Raw genomic sequence first — 26,150 nt, 5'->3', positions numbered from 1 at the left:
ACCTTGTCCCCTCTAGACTGTGACCTTCATATGGAAAGGAGCTCATTCAGGTGTGTCTTAGGAGGTGCATTACAACGCCTTGAACAGAGTCGGCGCTTAATAAATACCAAATTGCATGGCATTGCATTGGCAGGTATTTGGATTTTCCAAGTGCAAAGTGAAACCAGCAGATGGCACTGTTCTCCTCTCAAGAATTGAGTTTGTTTTGTTTTGTTTTGTTTTTTTGCGGTACGCGGGCCCCTCACTGTTGTGGCCTCTCCCGTTGCGGAGCGCAGGCTCAGCGGCCATGGCTCACGCGACCAGGCTGTCCGCGGCATGTGGGATCTTCCCAGACCGGGGCACGAACCGGCATCCTCTGCATCGGCAGGCAGACTCTCAACCACTGCGCCACCAGGGAAGCCCAAGAATTGGGTTTTCATTTATAGCTGGAAGAACTGTTGGGCTCCTTAAAGATAATCTTAACTCTTCCATGCTCTCAGGATTAGAACCCCACAGGGTTGAGAGTCATTATTGTGGTCCATATTTCCTCCTCATTTTACACATGGGGAAACTGAGGCTCTGAGAGAGAAAGTCCATGAAACTGAGAGCAGGTTGATGGCAGCACCTGATTTGAATCCTATACTTTTAATGCTAAGTCTGGGGCTCTTGAGATTCTTTTAGTTTTCTACTTAATACTCTTAATTCCCTGCTACGTGTAGGTAGAATGTGTGTTTTACAAGGGGCGGGGGGTGGAGGGATGAGGTAGGGCACATAGTGTACTCTCACTATGAATAAGGTCAAAATCTCCATTCCAAAATCTCCCAATTTACCAGCTCTCATGCTGCCTGAGACCCCACTGGGAAAAAGCTAATCTTCCGGTTTAAGCATTGACCTTTGGGTTTCTCTCTCTGTTCCGTTTCTTTTCAGTTGTTTCCTCAAGTAGAAAGTCATTATATAACCAGTGTGGGTAAAATTCTCATACCCCTCCTCCCTGAGGATGCTGACAGCTGTGGGCACAGACCGTGAAGATGGCAAGGGAGAGAGGAATTAGCTTTAAGGGGAACGAAACCAGTAAGATGATATATACTAAGTTTTGCAACATCAGCCCTGACCATATTCACCCAAAAAGGCCCCCCCAGGCAGACCTGGCTCTGTTCCAGACTCCAAGGGACAAAAGGCAGGCCAGGCAGCGGTGCTACGATAATGATTTCTGTGGTTAAGTGGTAAACACCTGTTACGGCTGGCTGTTCGCCTCCTGGGGGGACGGGAGGGGCAGGTAAAGTTCAGGGATGGGGGCAGGGGGTAAGGCAGATCCTCGTGACCAAGTTCTCTATGGACTCACTGTGGTTATAGGGCATTGAAGTGGGCCTCACTCTGCCAAGCTCATCCCCAAGCCGCCATCTGGTTCTAAGTATCCTCCCCCCGACCCTGGCTGGGGTCCGGAAGTACACCAAGAGCCCCTCATCCAGGGTGGGAGTATCCTGGGCTAGGCTGGTTGTGTCCTGGTATATACATATACAGATGGTCCCCAACTTACCATGGTTCAAATTATGATCTTTTCACTCTGCGATGGTGCAAAAGCAATACGTGTTCAGTAGAAACTGTACTTTGAATTTGGATCTTTTTCCAGGCTGGCGAGATGCAGTCAGGTTTTCTCTCCTGATGCCGGGCAGCGGCAATGAACCTCAGTTCCCAGTCAGCCACGTGTTCGTGAGGGTGAACGGCTGATACACTGACAACCATTCTGTTTCTCACTTTCAGTACAGTATCAATAAATTACATGAGAGATTCAACACTTTATTATAAAATAAACTTTGTGTTAGATGATTTTGCCCAACTGTAGGTTAATAGAAGTGTTCTGAGTACATTTAAGTTGGGCTAAGCTAAGCTAGGATGTTTGGTAGGTTAGGTGGATTAAATGCATTTTCAACTTATGATATTTTCAACTTAAAATATTTTCAATTTATGATGGGTTTATCGGGACATAGCCCCATTGTAAGTCGAGAAAGTATATACGTACACTATATGTATATATATACATTCCCTTCCCACACTAATGACTCGTATGTATTTTCAGAGAAGTCACCTTAAAATGAAGGAATGCAGAGCTAACAGTGACATTTCAGATGACAGCCAAGCTGTATGTACTAGGTGGGTGAGTTTGTCTAGTTCAAGGCACTTAACCTCTCTGTGCCTCAGCTTCCTCTTCTGTAAATGGGGAAAATAGGATTGGTTTCGTAAGATGTCATGAAGAATAAGATAATACATGGAAAGTACGGTCAACAGTGGCCCAGAGTTAACCACTTTATATGGGCCAGTTGCTGCCATTGTTACTCCAGAGGCCCTTTTAGAGACGATCCAAACACTGCAATTTTCCTCCGACAGATGAGGAATCTGATGGTCCAGAGGAGACAAGTGACCTTCCTGTATTCGTGTTCCATGTTACATAACTAATTACCACAAACATAGCAGGTTGAAACAACATGGCTTACTGTCCCACAGTTTCCATGGGTCAGGAGTCCACACACAGCTTGGCTGGGTCTTCTGATGAGGGGCTCCCAAGGCTGTCATCAAGGTGTCAGCCAGGGCTGCAGTCTCTCCGAGGCACAGGGCCCTCTTCCAAGCTCACATGGTTGTTGGCAAAATCCATGTCCTTGTAGCTGCAGAACTCAATGGCAGCTTGCTTCTTCAGGGCCAACAGGAGAGCATCACTCATCAGGAAGGTCCCAGACCCTCTTATCCATATCTTCAACTGATTAAGCCTGGCCCACCCAGGATAATCTCCCTTTTTACTAAGTCAAAAACCAACTAATTCAGGACCCTAATGACATCTGCAAAATCCTTTCACCGGTGCTACCCAATGTGCCCTTACCATGGGGGTGACATCCAGCATATTTAGAGGTCTTGCCCATACTCAAGGGGAGGGAATAGACAGGTTATGTACTCCAGGGCGCAGAAATCTTGGGGGTCACCTTGGAGTTCTGACCATCCCATTCCCCAAAACCACGTAGCAAATTATTGGCAAGGGGGAATCCATTTGGCCTGTAGGCCTCCCTCTGCCCCAGGAAGGAACTGCCCCGTACAGGGGTCAGTGCTTCTGGTGCTTCAGAAGATGGGCAGGATCATGAACAAAACTGGCCCAGTATTGTCCAAAACCACTCTGCATCCCCTGCCCAATTCTCAGAAATAATATTATACCAAGCTCCACTCGGAGTTAGCATTCCACATAAATTAACCCCTGTCCAGAGTTGACCGGCTGTGGTGCTGTAAGAACCAGCCTTTAAGATGGCTTCTGACGAGTCCTGCCTCCTGCTTTCTGTAGTCCCCTCTCACAATGAATAGGGTTGACCCCTTTGATCAATGGGATTTAGTAGAAACGACAGTGTGTGACTTCTGAGGTTCGGCCAGAAAAGGTGTTATAGCTTCCACCTGTCTCTCTTAGATCACTCTTTGGGAAGAGCCAGCTGCTGTGTCATGAGGACACTCAAATCAGCCCTATGGGGGTCCACATGGCAAGGAACTGAGGACTCCTGCCGACAGCCAGCACCGCTTGCCATGTACGTGCACCATCTTGGGAGTGGATCCTCCAGCCCAGTCAAGCTTTCAGATGACTGCAGCTCTGGCCAACATTTTCACTACAATCCCATGAGACTCCAGAACCACCTAGCTAACTCCTGACCCGTGGAAACTATGTGAGATATTTACATTGTGATAAATCCCTAAGTTTGGGGGTAATTTTACACGGCAATAAAAGATACAGGGCTTTCTGGAACTAATACCTCACCCAAAAGATGTGTTTATGATGAGGATAAGGTGCCACTTATGGAACACTTCCTATGGACCAAGTTCTGACCCACCTCCCTGGAGCCCATTGGAGCCCAAAGTAACAGCTAATGAAGGTGAAATCCAAATCCCGGGATCCTGAGCTAATCTCACACCATCCAACCTAGCCCTACCGCAGTCGATAATGTTCTATATCTGCTCTATCCAACAGAGTGGGCACCAGCCACGTGTGGCTATTGAGCACTTGAAATGTGACTAGTGCCACTAAGGAGCTGAATTTTAATTTTTTGAATTTTAATTAATTTTAATTTAAACACTCACATGTAACTAGTGGCCACTGGATTGGATAATGCAGATCGAAGAGATGAGAGGAACTGGGACTTCCCTGGTGGTTCAGTGGGTAAGACTCTGCACTCTCAATGCAGGGGGACCGGGTTCCATCCCTGGTCGGGGAACTAGATCCTGCACGTATGCCGCAACTAAGAGTCTGCATGCCACAGCTAAGAAGTCTGCATGCCGCAGCGAAGATCTCACGTGCCACAACTAAGACCCAGCACAGCCAAAATAAATAAATAAATTTAATTTAATTTAAAAATAAAAGAAAGGATCTTACCCACCTCAGAAGGTTGTTATGAGGATCGAGAGGCATCAATGGTATCTGACCAGAGCCTACCAGCTTCGATGCCCAGAGGCCAAGCAGGTGGACAGACTGTGGCAAAGCAGAGAGCCTGCATCTAAACAGGTACCCGCCCATCAGCGACTCCCGGCGGTTGCCATGCAGCCTGAGAGTTGCCAAATCTTGATTTTTTTTTCCCCCAGGGAGAAGTAGGGAATCAGTCTGGATTTTTATGGGAAACATCCTCACTTTCATAGTCGGCAACTAATTCAAGGATTTCTGCGTTTGTTTTTGAAACACGGTGCCGCCTAAACAAAAGTCCGAGGTAGGCGAGACATGGCCCACCGGCCAGTGTGCATGTTCTGACTTTCCTCCCTCCTGTCCGGGCTCTTTCCTGGCGTCTTACATCTCTGCTTCTGGTGTCTGGTAGCAATTACCTCAGGCTCCACTGAGATCAAGGGAAAGGATGACGTCTGATGAACTTAAAAATGATAGAGGCAGGCGATCTAGAAAGTACCAGGTTTTATTATCTTTTTATCAAAAAATCAGTAACAGACAACAGTGTGAGGTGCTCACTCCCAACATGGCCAGAGGAAAAGGACACCAGGGGAGGAAGAGGACCCAGCCAGCTGGGACCCTGGGGTTATGGTGATGAAAGGTGAGGGAAGCAAGGGTAATCCACCCCCCCCAACCCCAGCCAATGGGGTCAGGAGGTGTCGCCTGCCCTGGCTAAGCCACTAGGCCTCTCCAGGCCTCTCCTCTCTGGAGAGGAAGGGTCACAGATAACAGGGCCAGGGCCTGATCAGCCCTCCCCCATCCCCCTTTGTCTAGGGAGACAAAGGTCATCAGCAAAACTGGGGCTGTGACTTGTTAAACCAGCTTAGTTCTCGAGCTGTGCTGTCCAACCGTCGCCAGTGGGCTCTGCCTACATGTTTGGTACACCAGCCACCAGCCACGTGGGGCTGCTGAGCGCTTGAAATGTGGTTACTATAACTGAGGAATGAACGTTTGACTTCGTGTAGTTTTAATTGATCTCAATGTGGCTAGTGGCTGCCATATTGGATAGCACTGCTCTCCAATTTTCTCTTAAATGAGGAGACAGCAAATGAAGGAACCCCAGCTAGGCTCAAAGCAAAAGCTGGAGAGAAGGTTTCCAGCCCAGTCAGGAGGAGGCACCAAAGAACAGGACCAGAGAAAGAGGCAAAAATCCACTCAGCCACACAAAAATTCACTCACGCAACCACCCAGCTTTACGTGGGAATATCATAGCACACTATTTCCTGAAAAAATATATTTATCTATTTTGCTAGAACCAAGGAAGAATAATAATATATTACATGAAAAAGAGACACAAATATCCCATCCCCTAGGTTATGTTTTGGGATCTGCTAGAAAACTATATTTCAGCAAAAGCTTCTTAGAGGAAGCAGCTTTAGAAAGGGCCAAGGTCATAAGCAGGGAAGTATGAAGAATTAAAAAAACAAAAAACACGGGGAGGGGATTTAAAGAAAAAGAGGCAAGAGGGAAGGAGAGGCCCTGTCTGAAGCTATAAATAGTAAAAAAAAATTAATAAAAATTATATCTCCAACTCTGCTCTCTCTTTCGAGTAACAAAAACAAAAAACATTAAATACAAACTTAGCAAGTACTGTGGAAAGGTGCAAGAGGGAGGAGAATGCCTCGGCTTCTGTGTATTCTTGCCCAGGTAGAGAGACTCTGTACAAAGGAATGAACATTAAAAAAAAATCCCACTAAAAATAGATTTATGAATATTCTACAAGTCCATTTCACAATGAACTTTCAGCTCTTCTCCCCACCCTCCCCAAATAAAAAATGTTGATTTCCAAAAGTCACTTGGAAGAGGCTAGAATGGCCCAAGGTGTACCACAGACTCTCATAGTGTGGTTGCAGGTGCCCTTTGAGGGACACATCTCCAGGTGCAGATAGATGGTTCTGGTTCCTTCTCCCAGCTCCTGGCAGAGGCGCCAGGCTGTGGAAGGAAGGGAGGGAGGGAAGAAGGCCGGGGGTGGGGGCCCCCCTCCAGCAGGATTCACACAATAGCTTAGAAAGGCTCTGGATGAGGCCTGTTCAGTACAGGCTCTCAGCTGGGCCTTGATTCTAAACCGGAAGATGAAGAAACGATCCAATCCCAGACTTGGCCTTGAGAAAGGCCAAGTTTAACCCTGTTTTTCTGCTGGGACAATGGAGGCCCAGAGAATCAAGAAGAGGCAGGCAGGAACAGTAGAAGATGATGTCTCTTCTGACACTGAAACCCTAATCGGAGCTGGAGATGCTGATAGATCAGGACTGGGTTGCCCTCCCCCTCCCCTAATGTCCACCCTTCAAAATCCTTCAGCGGCCCTTCCCCATGAAGTCCAAGCAGGTGCTCAGGAGGAAGCCTCAGGCATAGAACTCGTTGGTGGGGGCTTTTTTGTAGATAGGTTTCTTGCCCAGGTCGTAGCTGCCCTCGTCCTTCTTCTTCATGCGGTACACCAGCAGCAGGACCAGGAAAATGGCAAAGAGGATGCCCACGCCACCGCCCACAATCAGAGCTGGAGAGGAGAGAGGGGAGCGGTGAGGTGAGAGCTGGCTGCCCGTCGCGACCTCGGGGTACACTGGCCACTTCTGCCTGGTCGGTTCTCCTACCACTAGACGTCCTCGCCATCACTCCCCTGGGTGTGCTCTGCTGATGCCTTACTGAATTTGATTCTCATAACCTCATTAATGAGAAGGGGGTCACTGTAAGTCACCGAAAAAACCATAGAACCAGAGTGACAAAGGCACCATTCCAACCCACATCTGCTTGAGTCCAAAGCCAGGCTCTTTCTCAACACCAGGCCAACTCCCAGCTCAGCCCTGAGCCAGGAAGAAGAGAAACTGCAGGCTGTGGAAATCCCCCTTAAACCTACTTACCCCATGGTCCTTAGCACAGCGAGCTCTCTAGCTGACCCCGTGTGCATGCATCCCTGTGCAGACCTACATGTCTATAGACTGGTATATACAGTCTATACACACGCAGGTATATGCTACCATACACAGTTACCACATGCAGATGTGTCCACACTCCTACGTTATAGATAATTATATATGTGGTTTGGGACTTCCCTGGCGGTCCAGTGGTTAAGACTCCATGCTTCCACTGCAGGGGGCATGGGTTTGATCCCTGGTTGGGGAACTAAGATCCCACATGCCGCACGGTGTGGCCAAAAAAAAAATTGTACATGTGGTTTATGTCCCTACATACGAACTCAGTGCTTAAGGCCTACGTTCCATTCCTATCTCTGCCACTTAACTGGCTGCGGGATCTAAATAATAAAATTCCTTCATCTCTCTCATTGCAAAATGGACACAATAGTGCCTTTCTCATAGGTTTGTCCCCAGGATTAAATAAATTAATCCACTTAGAGAGCTCAGAACAGTGCATAGCATATGCTGAGTACTCATTAATGATGAACCTTCGTGGTTTATATCTGTGTCCCTAGCACCCTGAATCATTCTGGCACAACAGTAGGTGCTTAATAACATATGACACAATTTGGCTCAGAGAGGAGCACTGGCCGAGGGCACCTCGTTAGTGTCAGGCAGGTGTGGGCTTTTCAGGTGAATGTTATGTTCTCTGTACGACACCAGGCTGCCCGGAGGGCTCACTCCTGTTTGCTGAGCGGGCAGGGATATCTCCCAGAATCCTTTCTGTAGCAGATTGAGTCCCCTAATTCAGTCTTAACCTAAGAAGATTAATTTTCTGCCCCTGCACACACTCCAAATCCATGCACAGAATGGGGACAGAGTGGCAGAGAACCAAATCAGGCTCTTTCTTGACTAAAATGACGAAAAAGCAGCAACAAAGTACCCCCAGGAAATACCAGAAAAAGGACGTGGACTATCAGGTATCAACCCCCTTCCCGTTTCCATCACCTTTCCCTCTGATGACTCCTGTTAGACCCTTGGTCTGTGCTGGGATTCCCCACAGGTCAAGGCTCAAGGACAGTCTCAGAAGTGCCTGTGGTCCTAGGTTCCAATGCCAGGTCTACCACTGTCTGGTCTTGTGCCTTTGGACAAGTGACTAGGCTTCTCCAAGCTTCAGTTTCCTTATCTGTAGAGTATAGATAACCATACCTGGCGGATGTGGTTGTCATGGGGACTCAATGAGGCAGGTGCATTAATCACATGGCACATGACAAGCACTGGATAAAGTCCCAGGTGCTTTTTAAAAACTACTGGAATGGAGGGTCCCGCCTCAGCTAGCTCAACAATATAACTTTTCAACTGAAGATCTCACACTTGTGTAATTCTCCATTGGAAGTATTGAGATGACCCGGTTCTCTCTTGCTAAATGACCCAAAGTAAGCGGTTTGCTTTCTCTGGGTCTGAGTCTCTCTATGTATAAGAAACAGTTGTTTGGACTAGATCAGTGGTTTTTACGTTTTTCTTTAAAAGCAGTAGAACGCTTAGTTGGTAAAAGCCAAAACCTTATCCCACATCCACCAGATAAAAGTGAAACTCTGTGGGTGAAGAAAGACGGGGCAGGCTTTACCTCTGAACTTCCACCAAGTAGTTTGAAACTTACAAAGATTAAAAGGTCTCTAAGGGCCCCTCTAGTTTCGACAGCATCCCTCACCCCACCCACATCACACATAAAGTTCAAAGAACATTGACTCTGGGACCCGTGGGCCAGGGTCAGCGCTGAGCTGGGCCCAATGTCCCCAGGGGTTATACCCCGGCAAGATGCAGGCAAGATCCTTCATCTGTCCTGGTTGCAGGCAGCGCACAGGGCTCTTTCCCTGTACCTCCAGCCTACTCGGAGCTGCCGGCCCAGCTGCTTGCCAGAAGACAGGAAAAACCCAGCCTGGGCCCAGAGTGCCCCTTCACCAGGCTGGTTCATCCAGGCTGGCCCTCGGCCTGTAGAATCTGGCCAGAAAGGGAGTTCCCTCTGACAAAGCCCCCGACCCAGCTTTGGGGACCCCCACAGCTGCCAGGGAAGAAGAGAAAAAGCCAAATACCACCCCAGCTGAAGACCCCACAGCCAGGCTACACAGAGCCACTCCTGAAGCCTCTCCCCGGGACAGAGCTTTCGCCACACAGCACATTACAGTCAAGAGTGCTACAGCTCTTGCCAAACACGTACTCTCTCTAGGCCTCTGTTTCTTAATCTGGCCCATGAAGTTTCCCTGGGTGCCACCTACTACTAGTGTACTGTACTGTACCGTCTACTATTGTGAACTATACTAAAACCAGAACGGCCCTTTACAGTTTGCCAAGTTATTTTAGATTCTACTTTTCATGAAGTCATGAAACCCAAGGGGATAGCACTGTATCCATTTGCAGACAAGGAAACTGAGGGTCACTTCATCCATTGAGGCTGGAAAGCTTCTCAGCCTAGGTCACAAGGCTGCCAAGTGACAGCAGGGGGAGGGGAAGACAGCCCAACCCAAAGGAGCCTCTGGGCTTTCAGGGGACATTTTCAAGGTAGGTTAAACTTTTAATAATTGACTCCCCAGCTGCTAAACTCAGGCTGGGAAAGTGCTTTGTAAATAAGAGAAGGACTTAGGGCAAGTGAATGACTCAACATCTATTTTTTTTAGCCCTTGATATGTAATTCTTCCTCTCTGTGAAACAGGCTGCACAGAGTCTTTGGGGAAGTGTCATCCTTCAAGGCCCCAGGGCACCCAGGGGTTGCAAGGAAGGGGTACCAAGTTGCCTAATGGGCTAGCGGCATCCTTGCCTGCAGCTCTATTCTGCCTCCACCTGAAGCCCTCTCCCCCTTCGGGGTATCTTGTGGGAAGCATGGGACCTTACCTGCCAGAACCTCTGTCCTCTCAAAGATGTTGCTGCCCTGGGCTGTGCTGGACATGGACACCTTGTTGGACACATCCTCGTCCCCACCAAAGGGTGACATCCTCTTGGGGATGACCTCATTCTCCTCCAGTTCCTTGGGTTCGGTGGGGACCCGGCTCCCAAGCCCTGTCTTCTCAGGTATGTGGTTATCTAGAGGCACCTGGACAGAGGGAAGGAAAAGAGACCAACACTCAGCATGGTTTGGGGAGGGACCCAGGGCAGGGGACAGGGACATTCAGCCAGGTGAGGAATCTGGTTCTGCATCTCGCTGGCCAAACCACGTGGTCCTAGAGCAGAAATCAGCAACAACCTCTCAACAATTATGCTGTCAACTTTTCTAGTAAATCTGTCCCAAAAGGGGAATGAATAACGTGACCAAGGGCACAGGGAAGCAGGTGTTCTAGAATATTCTAGAGTAATAGAATATTACTATTCTATTCTGGAGGGTGGTTTGGCAAAACTGCAGAAATAGCTTCTCCATTAAGGCAGCAATTTTGCCTCTGGGACTCTGTCCTAAGGGGCTAATCAGAGATTTGTGTAAAAGATGCTTGCTGTAGTGTTGTCATTGAAGGATCAAAAAATCATAAACCTCTTTTCCATCAATAAGGGAAACTGGGTGAACTCTGATTACGCAGGCCATAAAAATGAATAGGAAAAACACTTAATTATGTGTGGAAATACTCATGATCACTTTAAGTGAAAAACGAAGTACATAGAACTGTATGTATAATTCGATATTAATGTTGGGAAATACCTAGAAACGCACACTAAAAAAGAGGCTGGAAACACATCTAAGTGTTTATCACTTACTGATTACCCCTGCAGAGAGGATGGCTTGCCCATGACCCAGAGTTGTGCCTGTCCCAAGAGTCCAGGGCCACAAATAGAAGCCTTCTTGCAGAGCGAGGTCAGACTCCCACTTATTCTGCTCCCCTCAAGAGGTACTAAGAACAGGAGAGGCAAAAGTGTGTAGCTGCTTACCAAGGGATGGATCACTTCCGGGAAGATAGGGCTGTCCTCTGAGTCATCTGTAAGGACAGAAAGGCCGTGTGAATGTGAGGTCGGTTACCCCCAGGTCAATGACCCAGGGCTGGTGGGAGTTCGAATTCACAATCGGCCCCCAAATGTTCAGTGTCCAGCAGGTGATCATTCCCACCCCAGCCGCAGTCATCTCATCTGTAAAATGGGGCTCCTGAGACCTGCCTCCCTGGCTCTTTCACAGGAATGTTGAGCTGGTAACTGGGCAGATTTTTTTGTCAGCTCCAAACTCTTGCTCCATATAGATCCCAGGACCAACAGCATCACCCGGTAGCTGGTTAGAAATGCAGACCCTCAGGGTCCACTAAATCAAAATCTGTATTTTAACAAGATCTCCAGGGGATTCATTTGAGAAGAATCTAGATTGCAACAGTAAATATTAGAAATTGCAATATTCGTGTATTTCCCAAGCGTGTGGTAAATGCCAAGGGCTTTCACTCAGTCCCAACTCCACAACACAGACACCGATGCACTGTCATTTCTATTCCCATCTCACAGATGAGGAAACCAAGGCTTAGAGGTCACCGAGTGGCAGTTGGAACTCGGGACTACATGTCTTCAAAGCTCAAACTTCAAATTATTACACCACCTCACACATAGGAGGGATGCCTCTTGCAGTTCTGTCTAGCCCGGCAGCCGGAGCCAGGAAGTCACAGACCAGGAGAGTTACCGGCCCCTGGTCTGGGCCCCTTCACTACTCCCACGCCCTCTGAAGCAGGGGGTTTGCTATCCGTTCCCACCCACACCGCTCTCGTCACCTTGCCCCCAGGCTTCTGAGCTGCTCCCTTTCCTTTTCAAAGGAAGAAAAACACTCAACAGTCCTCCTCCCCACGCCCACCCCACCCAACCCTGTCCGAAGGTGGACAGGTTCGGGCTGGCGCAAAGATAGAACTAAAATTGAACTCAAAGCAACAAACCATTTGCCCAGAGAGGGTTTCAGGGATGGGTTGATCCGGCAACTTTTGTTTCCCCCCTTTTTAGGGGGAGGGGCACGATAGGAAAATCCAACTTCAAGGCGGGGTCACCCTTGTAGGAGGAAGAGGATGGGTTCCCTCCAGCCCTGGGCCCCGGCCTGCCCACCACATCCTCCGTACCCAGATCTCCAGAGCCAGACAGCTCAAAGTCATGGGGCTCCTGCCCAGGTACCCCAACATCCTCGTCGTCCGGTAAGTCTCCGGAAAAGTGTCGGCCTTCTAGGAGGTCTCGGGGGTCGATGACCTCAGTTTCTCGGATCTAGGGTAAAAACAGGAGACACATCAGTCAGTCGCCTCCCAGTGCTCTATAGCAGCCCCTGAACCCTGGAGAGGCAGTGAAGTGGGCGTTCAGGAAGGTGAGCTGGGGTGCTGGAAGAGGATCAGGCCAGAGCCTGGAGACCTGGGTCCTGGCCCCCTCCTGGCCCCTAACTTGCTGTGTGACCTTAGACAAATTCCGTTCCCATTCTGAGCTAATAAAAATATAAAGGTGGTCATGAACAGAATATAAATATCTTAGGTGCCCTGTACTGAGGCACTTGCTATATGCCAGGCTCTGTTCTTAATAACTCTAAAGGCCAGTCTTTAACTCCATTTTATAACTGAGGAAGCTGGGTATCAAAGATATTAAATCATTTTCTCTTGGTGACGGGAGTAGCAGATGGAGAAGTGAGGACTCCACATAGGGCTGCCCGCCTTCAGAGCCACTGTTCCCCATCCACACTCCAGGGCGCTATGATGCTATCACAGCTGATTCACCCACGGCAGGGAGAGGGCCACTGGTGCTGGTCACGCCCTGTCCAGGACAACTTTCCCAGCTGAGTCGGACTGGGCTGGGACAGGCAGGGCTGGCCCACCCACACCCCAGGACAGCTTCGGGTCAGGGCTCTGCCCGGAGCTAGGGACTCAAGAGTACATGAGCACACTCGTGTATTCAGCCTTCCAAACATCTCCCACGGAGTCATTCTGCCGTGTGCTAAGTAAGCCCTGCCTCTGCCCTCACGGACCATCCACTCCAGGACCCATGTGTATCACTCAGCTGCCACCTATTGGGGCTAGCTGTTCACAGCAGAATCTTAGGTCCATCCCCACTGAGAAGCTTTCAAAAAGAAAGTATGAAAGATCCAGGAAGGCGAAGAACTTTCCCCAAGTCCTACAGAACATCAGCTACCCTGCTCCCATCCCCTCAAGTTCAGCTGAGCGTAAAACAAAGCTCCTTCAAGAGAGTCGGGAAATATATGGGATGCGCACCACCCTTCCCCCTAGCTTCTGGGTTAAGCCTTCCTCTGCCCACAGAACAGCAGCCCTGGGCAAAGTTCATTCTTTCACTAATGAACTCAAATATTAAAGTGCCTATTATTTCCCAGAAGCGTCAGGGTTTCGAATACATTCAATACACACCCCTGCCCAAGACATTCTCTTTTCCCCAACCCCCTAACTGCAGGGAGTGGAAGGTCTCCTCAGAACCAGGAACACCAGCTGGAGCCCAGGGAGGCCCCTGTCCTCCCATTTCACAGAATTTGCAAGATGAGTCCCGGACACAGCAGTGACTTGCCCAAGGTCACACAGTGAGTTAGCTACATAGCTCAGGAAAGAGGCCAGGGCGTGCTTCTGACTGCCCAAGCTGTACTTCACCCAGCAGAGACTTGCCAGTAACACAGGGGAGAGCCTGAGAAGGAACATCCGTTCCTAAGACAAGGTTACCATCTGTGGGAGAGGCCCAGGCTTCCGGGGAGAGGTGGGCGGAACCGGACTATCATATCAGGTCCCCTTCCACCCTGTCAAGGGCAGCTGGATTCCCGGAAGGGAGCAGGGTCAGGCCGGGAGGAAGGCAGTGGGCAGGCAACCCCCTCCCACCGCCAAGGCGAGAATCTCTGCTGAACGCTTGGTACACGTGGGGGTGGGGAGCCAGAAGGGGTTAAGCCCTGGTGGGGGATGACTTCATGACTCGGGAATCAGGAGCTGTGGGGTTGCCGGCACTGGAATTCCAGCCCCCGCACAGCCCCATGCCTGTGGCTTCAGTTTGGCAGCACTGGAGGAAGGCTCCTCCGTGGTTGCGCAAGCTGCCTGTACCTAGGGTGGGGTCCCTGTGCTCTACCCCCATCTCCTGCTGCAAATTCCCCTGGGGCCCAGAATCAGAAACAGCAGGACCCCGGCGTCTTACTACACTAAGCACTTAGCGTGAATGAGCTCCACCTCATAGCCCTTATTTGCAGAAGTATTAAGAGGCGGGGGGGGGGGGGGGGGGGGGGGGGGGGGGCGGGGGGCGGGGAGATGCTCAGAAAATTAGTCACTTCCCCAAGATCACCCAGGCAAGAAAGTCCCCACACTGGACCAGAACCCAGGCATGGGTCACCTGAGCCTTTAGCCACATACGGATAAACACATGCATGAACACACGTGTACACAGAGTGCCCACCTACCTCGGTTAGGAGGGAGTCCTGTCAAGCGGAGGTCAAACCCAGCCCAGGAGGGAAAGAAGGTACTTTGGCCACTTGCTTATCTGGCCTGGAGACAAGTCAGAGCTCAAAGTCCTCAAGATGGGGGCTGGGGTCCCAACACTGTGTTGTTTCAGGCTGAGACCTTCCCCTACCTTCTCATTCCCAGGAGCCACGACTGGTTATTTATGAATCCTGCCTTTCTTTTAGTGGGTGAAAGTGCTGAGGAGGGTTTCAAAACAACCCACGGGATCAGCACACTGACTGGTTGGTAACAGCTCTGTTTTACATCAGGAAATGAAGACCAAGTCTGAAGCAAAACCCAGGCTGAAAACTAGATTGATTCCTAGTTCAGCCATCTTGGGGGTCACCGGGTCATCCCTAACCCTTCATTTTTTGTTGTTGTTGGGTTTTTTTTTTGTTTTTTTTTGCTGCGGTACACGGGCCTCTCACTGTTGCGGCCTCTCCCGTTGCGGAGCACAGGCTCCGGATGCGCAGGCTCAGTGGCCATGGCTCACAGGCCCAGCCGCTCTGCGGCATGTGGGATCTTCCCGGACCGGGGCACGAACCCGCATCCCCTGCATCGGCAGGTGGACTCTCAACCACTGCGCCACCAGGGAAGCCCCTAACCCTTCATTTTTATACCAGGTTCCTTGAGAGCATAAATGACTTTTCTTAAGGTCAGGAATGGCCAGAAGTAGCCAGGATTAGATCCCATCAGACACCTATCTCAGCTCTAAAAGGACAGGGATTGGGAATACCCTGGCAGTCCAGTGGTTAGGACTCCGAGCTTCCACTGTAGGGGGCACAGGTTCGATCCCTGGTTGGGGAAGTAAGAACCTGCATGCCATGTGGTGTGCCACAAATAAATAAATAAATAAGCAAGCGGACAGGGATCCCTAAAGGAACCTGCGTGGCGTGTGGTGCGCCATAAACAAACAAACAAACAAATAAATAAATGGGCAGGGATCCCTAAAGGCTGCATTAGATGAGCCCAGGTGCCCTCTTCCAGCAAGTCAAAGGGCTTAGGAGGAGCTCTGTGAGGCGTACTGATGGAGGACACAGGAAATTAAATCCTCTCCAGCTACAGAAGTGGCCCCTTCTCTGCCCAAGACCCCTGACAAGAGGGAAATTCCCAAGTGGGCAGAATCCCTAAGACTAGACCAGCAAGACGCAACCAGGCTCCCTGGGATTGTGGGCAAGTATCCCTTTTGTGTCTGTGTGTGGATGGGGGGATTCCAAGAGCCCTCCCTTCCCCCACCCTCTTTTCAGACAAGGCCCATTCAGTCTGAGGTGGCTTTGAAGAACCAGGCCCCCCAGCAGCCAGGCCGAGCCCTGACCAGAGAGGGACTCCACCCTGCACCTGGCTCACCCCATCCCTGCCCGGGGAGCGTGTGGTCACACGTGTGTGCACGCACAGGCACCCTCTCTGGGCCCTCAGGTCTCTCTATATCTTTGTCCTACTCATAGACACACAACAGAAATCAGCAGCTGAATCAGCAGACCCTGGTGGGCACCTGGGGCTGCTGCCTGGAGGTTTAGAGATGCTGGATGCTTCCCCAGAGTCTCCATAGCAAAGAAGAGGGGTAGGCGCTATTTTGTGCTGTGAAGACTAATGCCTACCTACAGAAGGTGTCTGAGGCCCAACCATCTCACTTTATTACCCAGATTAAAAGATAAGGGCCTTTGCCAAGGTCACCCAAGCAGAACTGGACTTAGAACTTAGGTCCCTAAAAAAAAAAAAAAAAGAACCTAGGACAGAAATAGAGACACAGATGGAGAGAACAAACGTATGGACACCAAGGGGGGAAAGTGGCGGGGGGTGGTGGTGTTGGGATGAATTGGGAGATTGGGATTGACATGTATACACTAATATGTATAAAATGGATAACTAATAAGAACCTGTTGTATAAAAAATAAATAAAAATTCAAAAATTCAAAAAATTCAAAAAAAAAAGAACCTAGGTCTCTGGGCTCCTGGGTTGGACTTGTCTTCCTTTCCCACTTCTAGGGTCTTCTAGGGTCTGGGCTGCCCCTAAAGGGCTCAGCAAATGCACGGGCAGCAGCTGTCACTCCAGATATAACCCACATCCAATCCTTAGGCGATTGGCATGAAGCTAGGAAACATCAGCAACCCTACTGCAAAGTCCTACAGCTTCAGTCACCCAGGAAAATCATGGGGCCAGGCACTAGTACCCACGACATGCCGGGCACCAAACTGGGTTTTTCTCCGTATGAGCTGTTTTTATTAACACAACAGCCTTGTAAGGTGCTCTACCCATGTTGCTGGAAAGAGAGCTTCAGTTGCGTCATTCATGTAAAGTCACAGAGCTAGAAAGCGACAGAGGTGGGATTCAAACCTAGATCTTTCTCAAGACCATGTCTTTGCCACAGCCAGACTTCTCACTGCCACCCACAATTTACCTCTCCACCCCAGTGCCACAGCCCAGAGCGTACAAATTCCAGGCCAGGGCTCCAGGGCACCCCTTCCCCTGGTCAGGGAGTAAACAAAGGTAAAAGTGATATTGCTTAAACAAAAGAACAGAAACTTGGCTGGGACACCGGGGAGAAGTTCAGGGTCAGAGAACGGGTGGGAGGAAAAGAGAGGCGAGCCTTCCCCCACCTGGCCCTTCCCCAGGGGAGGAAGCCACCCCCAGGGGTCAGGGACACACTCGACCCTTCTTTCGGGGGTGAGACCAGAAGGTCAACTGGGCAAGCCAAATTTGGGGGGAAGCTGGGATGCCGAGTACCCTGGGCCCTAACTGTTGAACCCAGCACAGTGGTCCCGGCAGGAGATCCCCAGAAGGGGCCACTGATCCAGGCATGGTCCTCCCCCATCCTCCTTCTGAAGGGTCAGATATCCCCTAGAATGAGCAAAACCTGGGTGCCACAATCAGGACTCTACATGTTGGCAGAAATGGAAGGATCTACCACCAGAGTGGTGACCTGTGAAGGCAGTTCCACCAGCAAACCGCAGTCCTATCACTCCCTAACTATACAAGCCTGGGCATTTATTTCACATCTTAAAGCCTCAGTTTCCTCTTTTTGTAACCAGGGCTAGTAGCACCTTGCTGAAGGATGAGGATTAAGTGAAACGCATTGGGGTGTGCAAGGGACCCAGCACGTGGCCTGGTACACAGCAGGTGCTCAGTGAGTAGCAGCTATTATTAATCCCCATCTGCCTTCCTTCTGGCTAAGGGGATTAGTGCTCAAAGGGTCAGAGAGACCTGGGAAAAGTTGTAGAAGCAGTTGCATTGCTAGAAAAGTGGTTGGTGGGTGGGGAGGTGCTTTGCAAACTGCGCAGGGACATACCCTATAACTTGTTATTTATTTTGCTTCCGAGACCAGAGACTCTTTAACAACCGGTCAGGCCCCCTGATAGAAGAGAGAAAGGCCCAGAGATGGGCAGAGATCTGCGCAAGGTCACACAGCTTGGAGCACCTGTCCTAAGCAGATAGAGGCAGAGGAGAGACCAACTGCATTTTTCCAAAAAGAGCAAACAGCAGTGACCAGAGAGACACTTGAAACTCTACTTGGGGACCTGTATCCCCAGAGTATTTCCTGACCTGCCTTGAGGATGAAAAAAATATCTAGAAGGCCAGAAGAAACCACACACAAATCCAGGACCTGGTGTGCTGGTATGGGAAGGGTTAAGCCAGGTCTGGGGATGGGGGTTCGAATGTCGGCCCTGCCCACTCCAAGGTCGGGTTACCTAGGAACACAATCGCTCAGGAGAGAAGCCAGGCCTGGCATTGCCAGCAGCTTTTCACCAATCCCCCCTGCCCATCCAGGGCAGCTCCAGGACCCAGGGGTGCCAGCTAGTAATAGAGACTGGAAGGGGAAGGGTGGGGGGAGCCTCTGGACATCCCCCTGGCCGAAGCTGATGCGGCATCCTTGTCACTAACACCCCGGATAATCGTGGGAGATTCTCTCTCTGGGCCTCGGTTTCCCCACCTATGAAAGGCGATTCTCAAAGAGACAAGCCTTCCTCTGTCTGGAGGCCTGGTAACCAAGCTGGGGACTGCTCCGATTACCGATTACCGGTGGAGACAGCCGGGAGGGGGCTGGTTCCCTCAGGGCCGCAGAGACAGAGGTGCATTGAAGCTGGGCTGGTAATCTAGGCAGCAGATCCGAGGTCCCTGCTGGATCCGAGGGCAGGGTATAAACAAGCCTCCCGTGTTCTCTAGGGCAGAGTCGATATAGCCTTGTCTCGGCCGATTAGATCAGCCCTGGGTGCTGGCTTCCTGCCCCTTCCCAGCCTCCCCCGCCACTCGGGGAAGCCATAGCTCCAGATCGGGTCAGTCTGTCCCGCAGACGTCTTTTGGCTGGGTTTCCCCGGGGCAAGGAGTGTCCCAGCCGTTGGTCACCACTGCCCCCATGCCCCGAGGTTGAACAGTACAGCCAGTCCCCCGCAGGCCTGGCCACGACCAGCGGGCCCCACCAAGTCACTGTTTCCACACATACCAGCCTCTCCCTGCCTCCCCTTTCCATTACCCCAGGTGTCACCTGACTAGCTGCCTCTGCTACTGTGCCAGAGAAAACTGGGGCAGCCGAGCTCCAAGCCTGAAGGAGGGGGAGGGGGGATGCAGAGTAAAGCAGGAGGGAGGGGGCTGAGTAGGAGGGCCTGGGGCTGGGGTGGGAGGTAGGGAGTCACAGGGGTGGGTAGGGGGGACCACAGAAGGCTGAAGCTGTTAAGAACTGTTAGGATCACAGAGTGATCTTTTTGGGGACTCCTGGAGCCCTGTGAGAGGGATAAAAAGTTCTGAACCCCAAGAACCATAACTACTGGTTTACATTTCTCAGCGCGCACACAGACAACCGCCTCCCCACGCCAACCTCTGGCCAGGTCAAGAACCCTTGTCTAGCCACTAATAATAAACTAAACTTAAACCAGAACTTCACAAGTTTGCCAAACACTGATGACGACCCGGAGTGACACAGGTGTTTTATAGAGGACGCTGGGGCTCACACCGGCCAAATGACTTATTAACTAACTGCGTGTCCCTGGCTGAGCAGTAGGGCTGAGACGGGAACTCAGGTTTTTCTGACGTGAAACGTACCCATTTTCCAGTCTCCCAGCCTCCCGGGGACAGGGCCAGAGGGAACCACGCCCAAAGATCACCAGTGAGTTAATAACAAACCCGCCCAAGTCAGGTTGCTTGAACTCTTAGGGTTAAATCAGGCCCCAGCTGTTGATACAAGCCTTCTCCTCTCTCCCTAGGCATCACACGATGAAAACATCTGAAAACTGGCATTCCAGAACACTGTACCTTTTCTGTCCACCATCACACTCCCTCCCCCAGAGCCCAGGGCGGTTTTTTTTTTTGCAATTCCCTCGGCCTCTGGACTGGAAACACCGGCCCTCCCCCTACTGCACAAGGCTCCTCCAGCATGGGAGGCCAACCCCCGAGGCCCGGGCAGTGTCCTGGTTGTCCCGTCCCCCTGCCCCGTCTCTCTCCAGGCTGAGAAATTGCTCAGCAGGGGGATTCCTACCCATCCCCGCAGGAGGGGTAGGGCTGCCAGGAACTGGTTCTTGTTTAAATATCAACCCATCCGATAATTAACAAACTTCTAAGACAAACAAATAGGAGATTTGGGCTCTGTCAGCCCCACCCTAGACTCCTCCCTTCCCACCTTGCAGCTGTTGGGGGGAGGGGAGAGAGCTCTCCTGGGGCCCCTGAGGGTGGGATCCTCTAAAGGAAAGGACCATCTGGCAACAAGGCAGCCTGGGCAAAGCTGGGAACTTTCACTGAGGCCTCCTGCCTACCAGGCGGGATCCTAAGAGCTCCACTTGCGGCCTTGTCCTCTCCTACAAGCCTCCCCACAAACCCCATCTTCTTATAGACCAGAAAGCAGAGGCTTGGAGCAGCCCAGTGGCCTGTCCCAAGCCATGGGGCTGGTAAGAGGGGGGGGGGCTTCACATCTCTGGAGTCAGGTCTGCCTAAATCCAAATCAATGTTCCAATCCCAAGAAGCAAGAGAGAGCGTCAGAAAAATCAGAATCCTGGGATCAATCTGGACTGTACCAGCTTTGCTCTGTAAACTCAGACCAATTGCAGCCTCAGTTTTGCTTTAAGGGAGGCGGGGGTGGGCGGGGGGGGGGGAGCACTACCTGCCAGGGGTCACTTATTTTCTTCTCTTTTGCTCTACGTAATCTTTTTTTGTTTTTAATTGAAGTACAGTTGACTTACAATGTTGTGTTTATTTCTGCTGTACAGCAAAGTGATTCAGTTATACGTATATATACAATCTTTTTTATACTCTTTTCCATTATGGTTTATCAGAGCATATTGACTATAGTTCCCTGTGCTATAGAGTAGGACCTTGTTGTTTATCCATTCTATGTGTAATAGTTTGCATCTGCTAACCCCAAACTCCCGCTCCATCCCTTCCCCACCCCTTTCCCCCTTGGCAACCACAATTCAGTTGCAGAGGTCAACTCTATTCCGTCAGAGGCCACACACAGGCAAGGCGCTGTGAAGGTCTGGGGCCTAGTACTAGTATTTCCTGTATGTCCCTTCAAGGCCCTGGACACTAGTTGACTATCCCTAATAGGCCCCCAAAGGACAAGGTGAAACTCTGGAGCCCATGCCAACATGCCCACTGCAGGGCCATCCTATTAGCCAAGAGGCTGAAAGGAAATGGGTGACTCAGGCAGGCCAGCTACCACTCTCCTCCAGTGACTCACAGAGCCCTGTCCAGCCCCTTCCCCCAATTTTAAGTCGTCACTTGGAAATCACACCCACCAGTCCAGGAGGCCGAGGACAGCTAGGAGCCAATTCCTCCTAAGAGGGACCTGGGGCGGGGGAGCCAGGCCAGGCTTCCCACCCCCTCATTCAGGCCAGCTCAGCGCTCCAAGTACTTGGAAAAGCCCTGTTTCCAGGAGCTGGGGATGGAAGGAGCTGAATGTCTCCACCACCCGCCTCCCCACCGTTGCTTCTTGCGTAGACTCTTAACCAAGGATGCCAAGAAAGCTCCTCTCCCCCCGCCAGAAAGGACCCTTTAGAGGGCTTTGGTCCAACAACCTCATTCCAGAGTGGGGGACACTGAGACCGAGAGGGCATGTTTGCTCAAGGTCACCCAGCGATTCAGAAGGAGGACCCAAGGCATCTACTATCAAACCCAGCCAATTTCCTCATCTGGAATGTTCTCCGAGGACCTGCAAATCAGACACCTTGTGTTACCTGACAGACCTGGTCCTGACCTTGGCAAGCCCCTACATTCCTCTGAGCATCACTTTCCTGTAAAAATGGAGATAATAATACCTACGTCACAGTATCACTGGGAGGCAATCATGTTAGTAAGAAATAACCTCAGTGCACCTTTTAGAATGAAGTTACATGCATACATTTACTCGTTCATTCATACACACATTTCCTGAGTACTAACTATGGGCCAGGTATTTCACTGAAAGTGAATAGAGCAGAGTTCCTGGCCTGGGTGTGTCGGGGGCTGGAAGAGGGGCGGAGGAGGAAGGGCTCAGAATTTGATGGGGTATGTTAATACCCTCATGAGCCATAAGTTTCTTCAAGGGAGGGAATGCCTTAGATGTCTTTATGGTTTCCACAAAGCTTTCAAAGAGTAGCTACTTAATTATTAATAGAATATCCGAGCTGGAAGGGGTTCTCTATTCAGTTCAAACTCCATTTTACAGATGGGGGATGTCAACCCAGAGAGAGAAAGGGACCCAATCTCACACAGCCCTCCAAAGCATGGCCCAAATATTTTCCTTTGGTAGCTCTCTGGGCTTCTAAGAATTCCAAAGAACTCTCTCTGGCCACTCAAGGGTCCTAGACCCCCTGGGCTTCCGTCCCCACCACTACTTCCAAGGAGAGAATTCTCAAGAAGACCAGAAACATCTCTTAGCTAAAGTACACGGGGTGCGTGGGGGACACTTCCCCAGGACTGACTGGGCCTGGTGCCACGTCTGTGCCCCTGGGCAGCAACACCACGGGGCGGGGGTCCAGCTCCCAAAACAAGGCTGCCTTTAATTGGCCAGGGAGGGAGTGGCAGGAAGGCAGATCAGGGGAATGCTTCCAGCTGGACAGGAAGAACTGGTTTAGGACGGCAAGCCCCACCTAACAGAGAAGGGTCTGGCTCAGCCTGGGTTCCCTTCCCAAAACCTGTGGCACTGAGGGGGCGGAAAGGAGGGCACTACCCACGGGGAGGACAGGCCTTTGGCTTAAACCTAAACTTTGGGCAGTGGCCCCAATAGCATTATTGGAGGGGGACTACAGGACAAGAGATTCTGATGGCCTGGGAGCTCTCTGCTACCCCAAGATGGTACCATTTCACCTCATCTGTAAAGTGGGCATAATATAATCCCCACATGCTAGGGTTTTTATGAGAATAAAATGCACCAGACCTGGTATATGGAAAGCACTCCATAAACAACTGTTATTACCAAAACCGTTCTCTCTGGGCCTCAATTTTCTCCGCCTGCAAAAAGAAAAGTGTCGACCGGATCATCTCTGTGGTCTAATCCAACTGTGACTAGGTCTGATTTTTCCAGCCACAACCTTGGGAGGAAAAGTGCTGGGAGCAGGGTGCAGGGGGAAAGGGGGGAAGCCCCGGGACCCAGTTCAAGGTGGAAGATCTCGTAACATTAGCCAGGAAGGGAGCGCTGAGGTCAGGATGAGAGAGACGGACATCTCTCTCAGGAAGCAGCTGTCTAGGGCTCACTTCTCCAGCTGATGGGTCACCACATACCCTCCCCCAAACCACATCCTCCTGACTGCCCCCAGGCACAGCTGCCTGCTCCTCCCCCGACCCCCCAAGCACCTGCAGGCTTGGCAGCCCCTGAACCAAGACCGGCATGTTACCTCTCAACCACCAGGGTCTTTCCCCTTTTCCCCACACCACCCAGGCCGATGCGACATGCCATGCCATTCCTTCGGATGCCTCCACAGCTGTGACGCCAACACATCCTTCAGCGGCCTAGTTTAGAGCACTGCACGGGGAGCAGCAGGCTTGGGTTCGAGTCCTAACTCAGCCACTCACCTTTTGGCAAGGTTGCCCTTCTTAGTTTGGGGAAGTCATCACCTCACTCTGGCCCTCGGTTTCCTTCTACCCCAGAATTCCTTGTGGCCGGCCCACCCCAAATCTTTTATGGATTCTAAAGAGTGACCCAGGGATGAGACATAACAGCAGCCACTCAGAGTAGCATCAGACTACACGTCAAGATACGTGCAAAAGAGAAAAAAAGGGACCTGGAAGCCTGTCTGCTTCATTTGCATCTGACTCAGCCTCTTATCAGCTGTGTGACCTTGGGCAGGTTAGCTGACCTGTGTAGCCTCAGGACCAGTTTAAAACAGTAAACAGAAGGGCTGAATTAAACTAGCTGATAGAGCCATTACAGCAGCTATTAGAAAGCTATTAGAACAGTACTGTAAGCACTAAATGTTTGCTGTCATCACTCAGGGCTGCAGTTGTACATGGGGACGGGGTGGAAGGGGGGCTGGGGTCAGGGGTGGGTATAGCTCAGGGTCTCACCCATACCTCAGATGAAGCCTGCCAGGCAGAAACGAGCACCCCTAATAATCCCAGAGGAATAGGAGCCCATAAAGAATTGACATTAATGATTAAACGCCACTGGACTTGCTCTCCCCAAAACCGAGGTTTAAGGGCACCAAGGAAGCACAAAGCCCAGGCTTTTTTGGGGGGCGGGGGTCAGATTGCCTCTCAGCAATTCCTGCACCCCAACTTCCCAGATGTGATTGGCTCACTCCTTCCCAGCTGGCTGCTGGGACGAACGGAGCTTCTGGTGGGCCCCAGGCTTTGTAAACTACAGCAGGGACCAGTAAGCGCTGAGAAGGACGCTCCTCGGGGCTCACTGAGACCTTCTCTTCCCCCAGCCCCCCTTCACCCCACCCCAAAGTGGGAGCTTTAGGTTTCCCCAGCGCTAAACGCTCTTCTGGCGGAGAGCAGAGACTTGACTCCTGGCCAAGTGGTGAGCCTAAACCGTCCCCTCCAGTCCGCCCTTGAAAAATCAGCGTCCCAACTTTGTAGGGACCCTAAAGAAGCACTGGTCACCTCCTGTCCCAGTCCCCCATACGCTTTGGGCCGATGGGAAAATCGAGACTCAGAAGGGGCAGGGCCTTGCCCGGAGCCACAGGCCAGTGGCAGGGCTGCGGCCAGAACGGAGGTCAGGGCTCACTCCTTGCCCCGGTGTGTGAAACAAGGCCCTGCAGAACCCTAAACCCCTCCCCATTCCTAGTACAGGCAGCCCTCTTCACTCCCAGGCCATCTCGGATTCTAGAGGGCGAGAAGGGGCGTCAGGGCTCCGAGCCTGCCCCAGGATCACCAGGGAAGGGGCGAGAGGGTGAGGGGAAACGAGGTGACACCAGCTTAGTCACGTCCGAGCCTTGAGCCCGCGGCGGGTCTGAGGCCAGAGGGAGAGGGGAAGCGCAACAGGCTGGGGGCGCACGGCGCGCGAGGGAGCCCCCCACCCCCCCTCTCCCCGGAGCCTCCCTGGGACCCTGGAGCCAAGTTTCCAACAAAGTGTCTCTGGCCTCTGCGTCTAGCTGGGGGCGGCGCATCCCCCTCCCCATTGCCCCCGCATCGCAGGATCCCAGGAACAAAGGAGGCACCAGTCCGCCCCCCCGGGGATCTCCCAGTACCCACCGACTCGGCGGCGACGGCAAGGGCGCCCACGAGGAGCCACAGCAGCGCGAGCAGGCGGGCGGGGGCCATCGTACCACTGTCCGGAGAGAGCGCGAAGGCTGGTGGCCAGGGCTGGCGCGCGTGCCCTCTTATAGGCGGTGATCGGTCCCGCCCCGGCCCCGCCCCGGCCCGCCCCCGTCGCCCACACCCGCCAGGAATTCCCCAGCGAAAGCTGGGCCTCCGGGGCGCTACGCCTGCCCGCCCAGCTGGAAACCCGAGGGACCCTACCCGTGGACCGGGCCGCTCAGTCCACCCGAATCCCTGACCTCCAGCAACCCGGATCCCCGATCCCCTGCTAGGCAGGTGACGGGAGATCACTGTGCCTAACCCCATTTTACAGATGGGCAACTGGGGAAACTGAGGCCCACGGAAAGGAAGGACTTGTCCAGGGTCGTGAATTTAGATTAGCGCCCTTCCAACCGGGTACGCTGCCCTCTGAGGGACAGAAGACTTTCCAAATGGGCAGTGAATGCGGGTTGTTTTAAGGCAGGGGTCAGCCTTAAAACACAGCCACAGTTAGTGAAAGCTCTTCTATAAATCTATCCTAACCTGAAATTAAGAAATTAATCTCAGGTAACCATCAAAAAAAAAAAAAGAAAGAAAGAAAGAAAGAAATTAATCTCTGCTTGTCCAAGTTCTGAGAATCTCTCTGAAGGCATCCCACTACTCATTTTCTGTAAAGAGCTAAATATTTTAGGCTTTGCGAGCCAGATGGTCTCTGTCACAATTACTCAAACTCTAGCACAGCAGCTCAAAGGCAGCCTTAAATGTTAATACTTAAAAGAAGGACAGTGGCTGTGTCCTGATAAAACACTATTATGGACTCTGAA

The 26,150-nt window shown here is 51.4% G+C and overlaps 1 protein-coding gene across 1 annotated transcript; it reads right to left on the bottom strand.

The window, feature by feature from the left end:
* Positions 1-4,883: 4,883 nt before the first annotated feature.
* SDC4 (syndecan 4) lies at positions 4,884-25,412 on the bottom strand. Its single transcript, XM_004272986.3, has 5 exons — positions 25,282-25,412; positions 12,345-12,483; positions 11,194-11,240; positions 10,174-10,372; positions 4,884-6,929 (listed from the first exon to the last, which is right to left on the bottom strand). Exons 1-5 carry the CDS (start codon positions 25,348-25,350, stop codon positions 6,778-6,780), a joined length of 606 nt encoding a protein of 201 aa, XP_004273034.1. The 5' UTR covers positions 25,351-25,412; the 3' UTR covers positions 4,884-6,777.
* Between the last annotated feature and the right edge of the window lie 738 nt (positions 25,413-26,150).

Source organism: Orcinus orca, chromosome 16 (assembly GCF_937001465.1).
Source record: "Orcinus orca chromosome 16, mOrcOrc1.1, whole genome shotgun sequence".
Classification (NCBI taxonomy): domain Eukaryota; kingdom Metazoa; phylum Chordata; class Mammalia; order Artiodactyla; family Delphinidae; genus Orcinus; species Orcinus orca.
Note: the sequence above shows the minus strand (reverse complement) of the source record. Positions and strands in the feature narration are given on the sequence as shown.

What these genes read in the sequence shown, in the direction of transcription:
- SDC4 (XM_004272986.3), bottom strand. Translation starts at nt 25,350, where the DNA reads ATGGCCCCCGCCCGCCTGCTCGCGCTGCTGTGGCTCCTCGTGGGCGCC. An exon ending in GTCTGGCTCTGGAGATCTGG is followed by an intron (nt 11,241 to 12,344) that starts GTACGGAGGATG and finishes CTGTCCTTACAG; the next exon opens with ATGACTCAGAGGACAGCCCT. An exon ending in GAGGACAGAGGTTCTGGCAG is followed by an intron (nt 6,930 to 10,173) that starts GTAAGGTCCCAT and finishes TCTCCTCTCCAG; the next exon opens with CTCTGATTGTGGGCGGTGGC.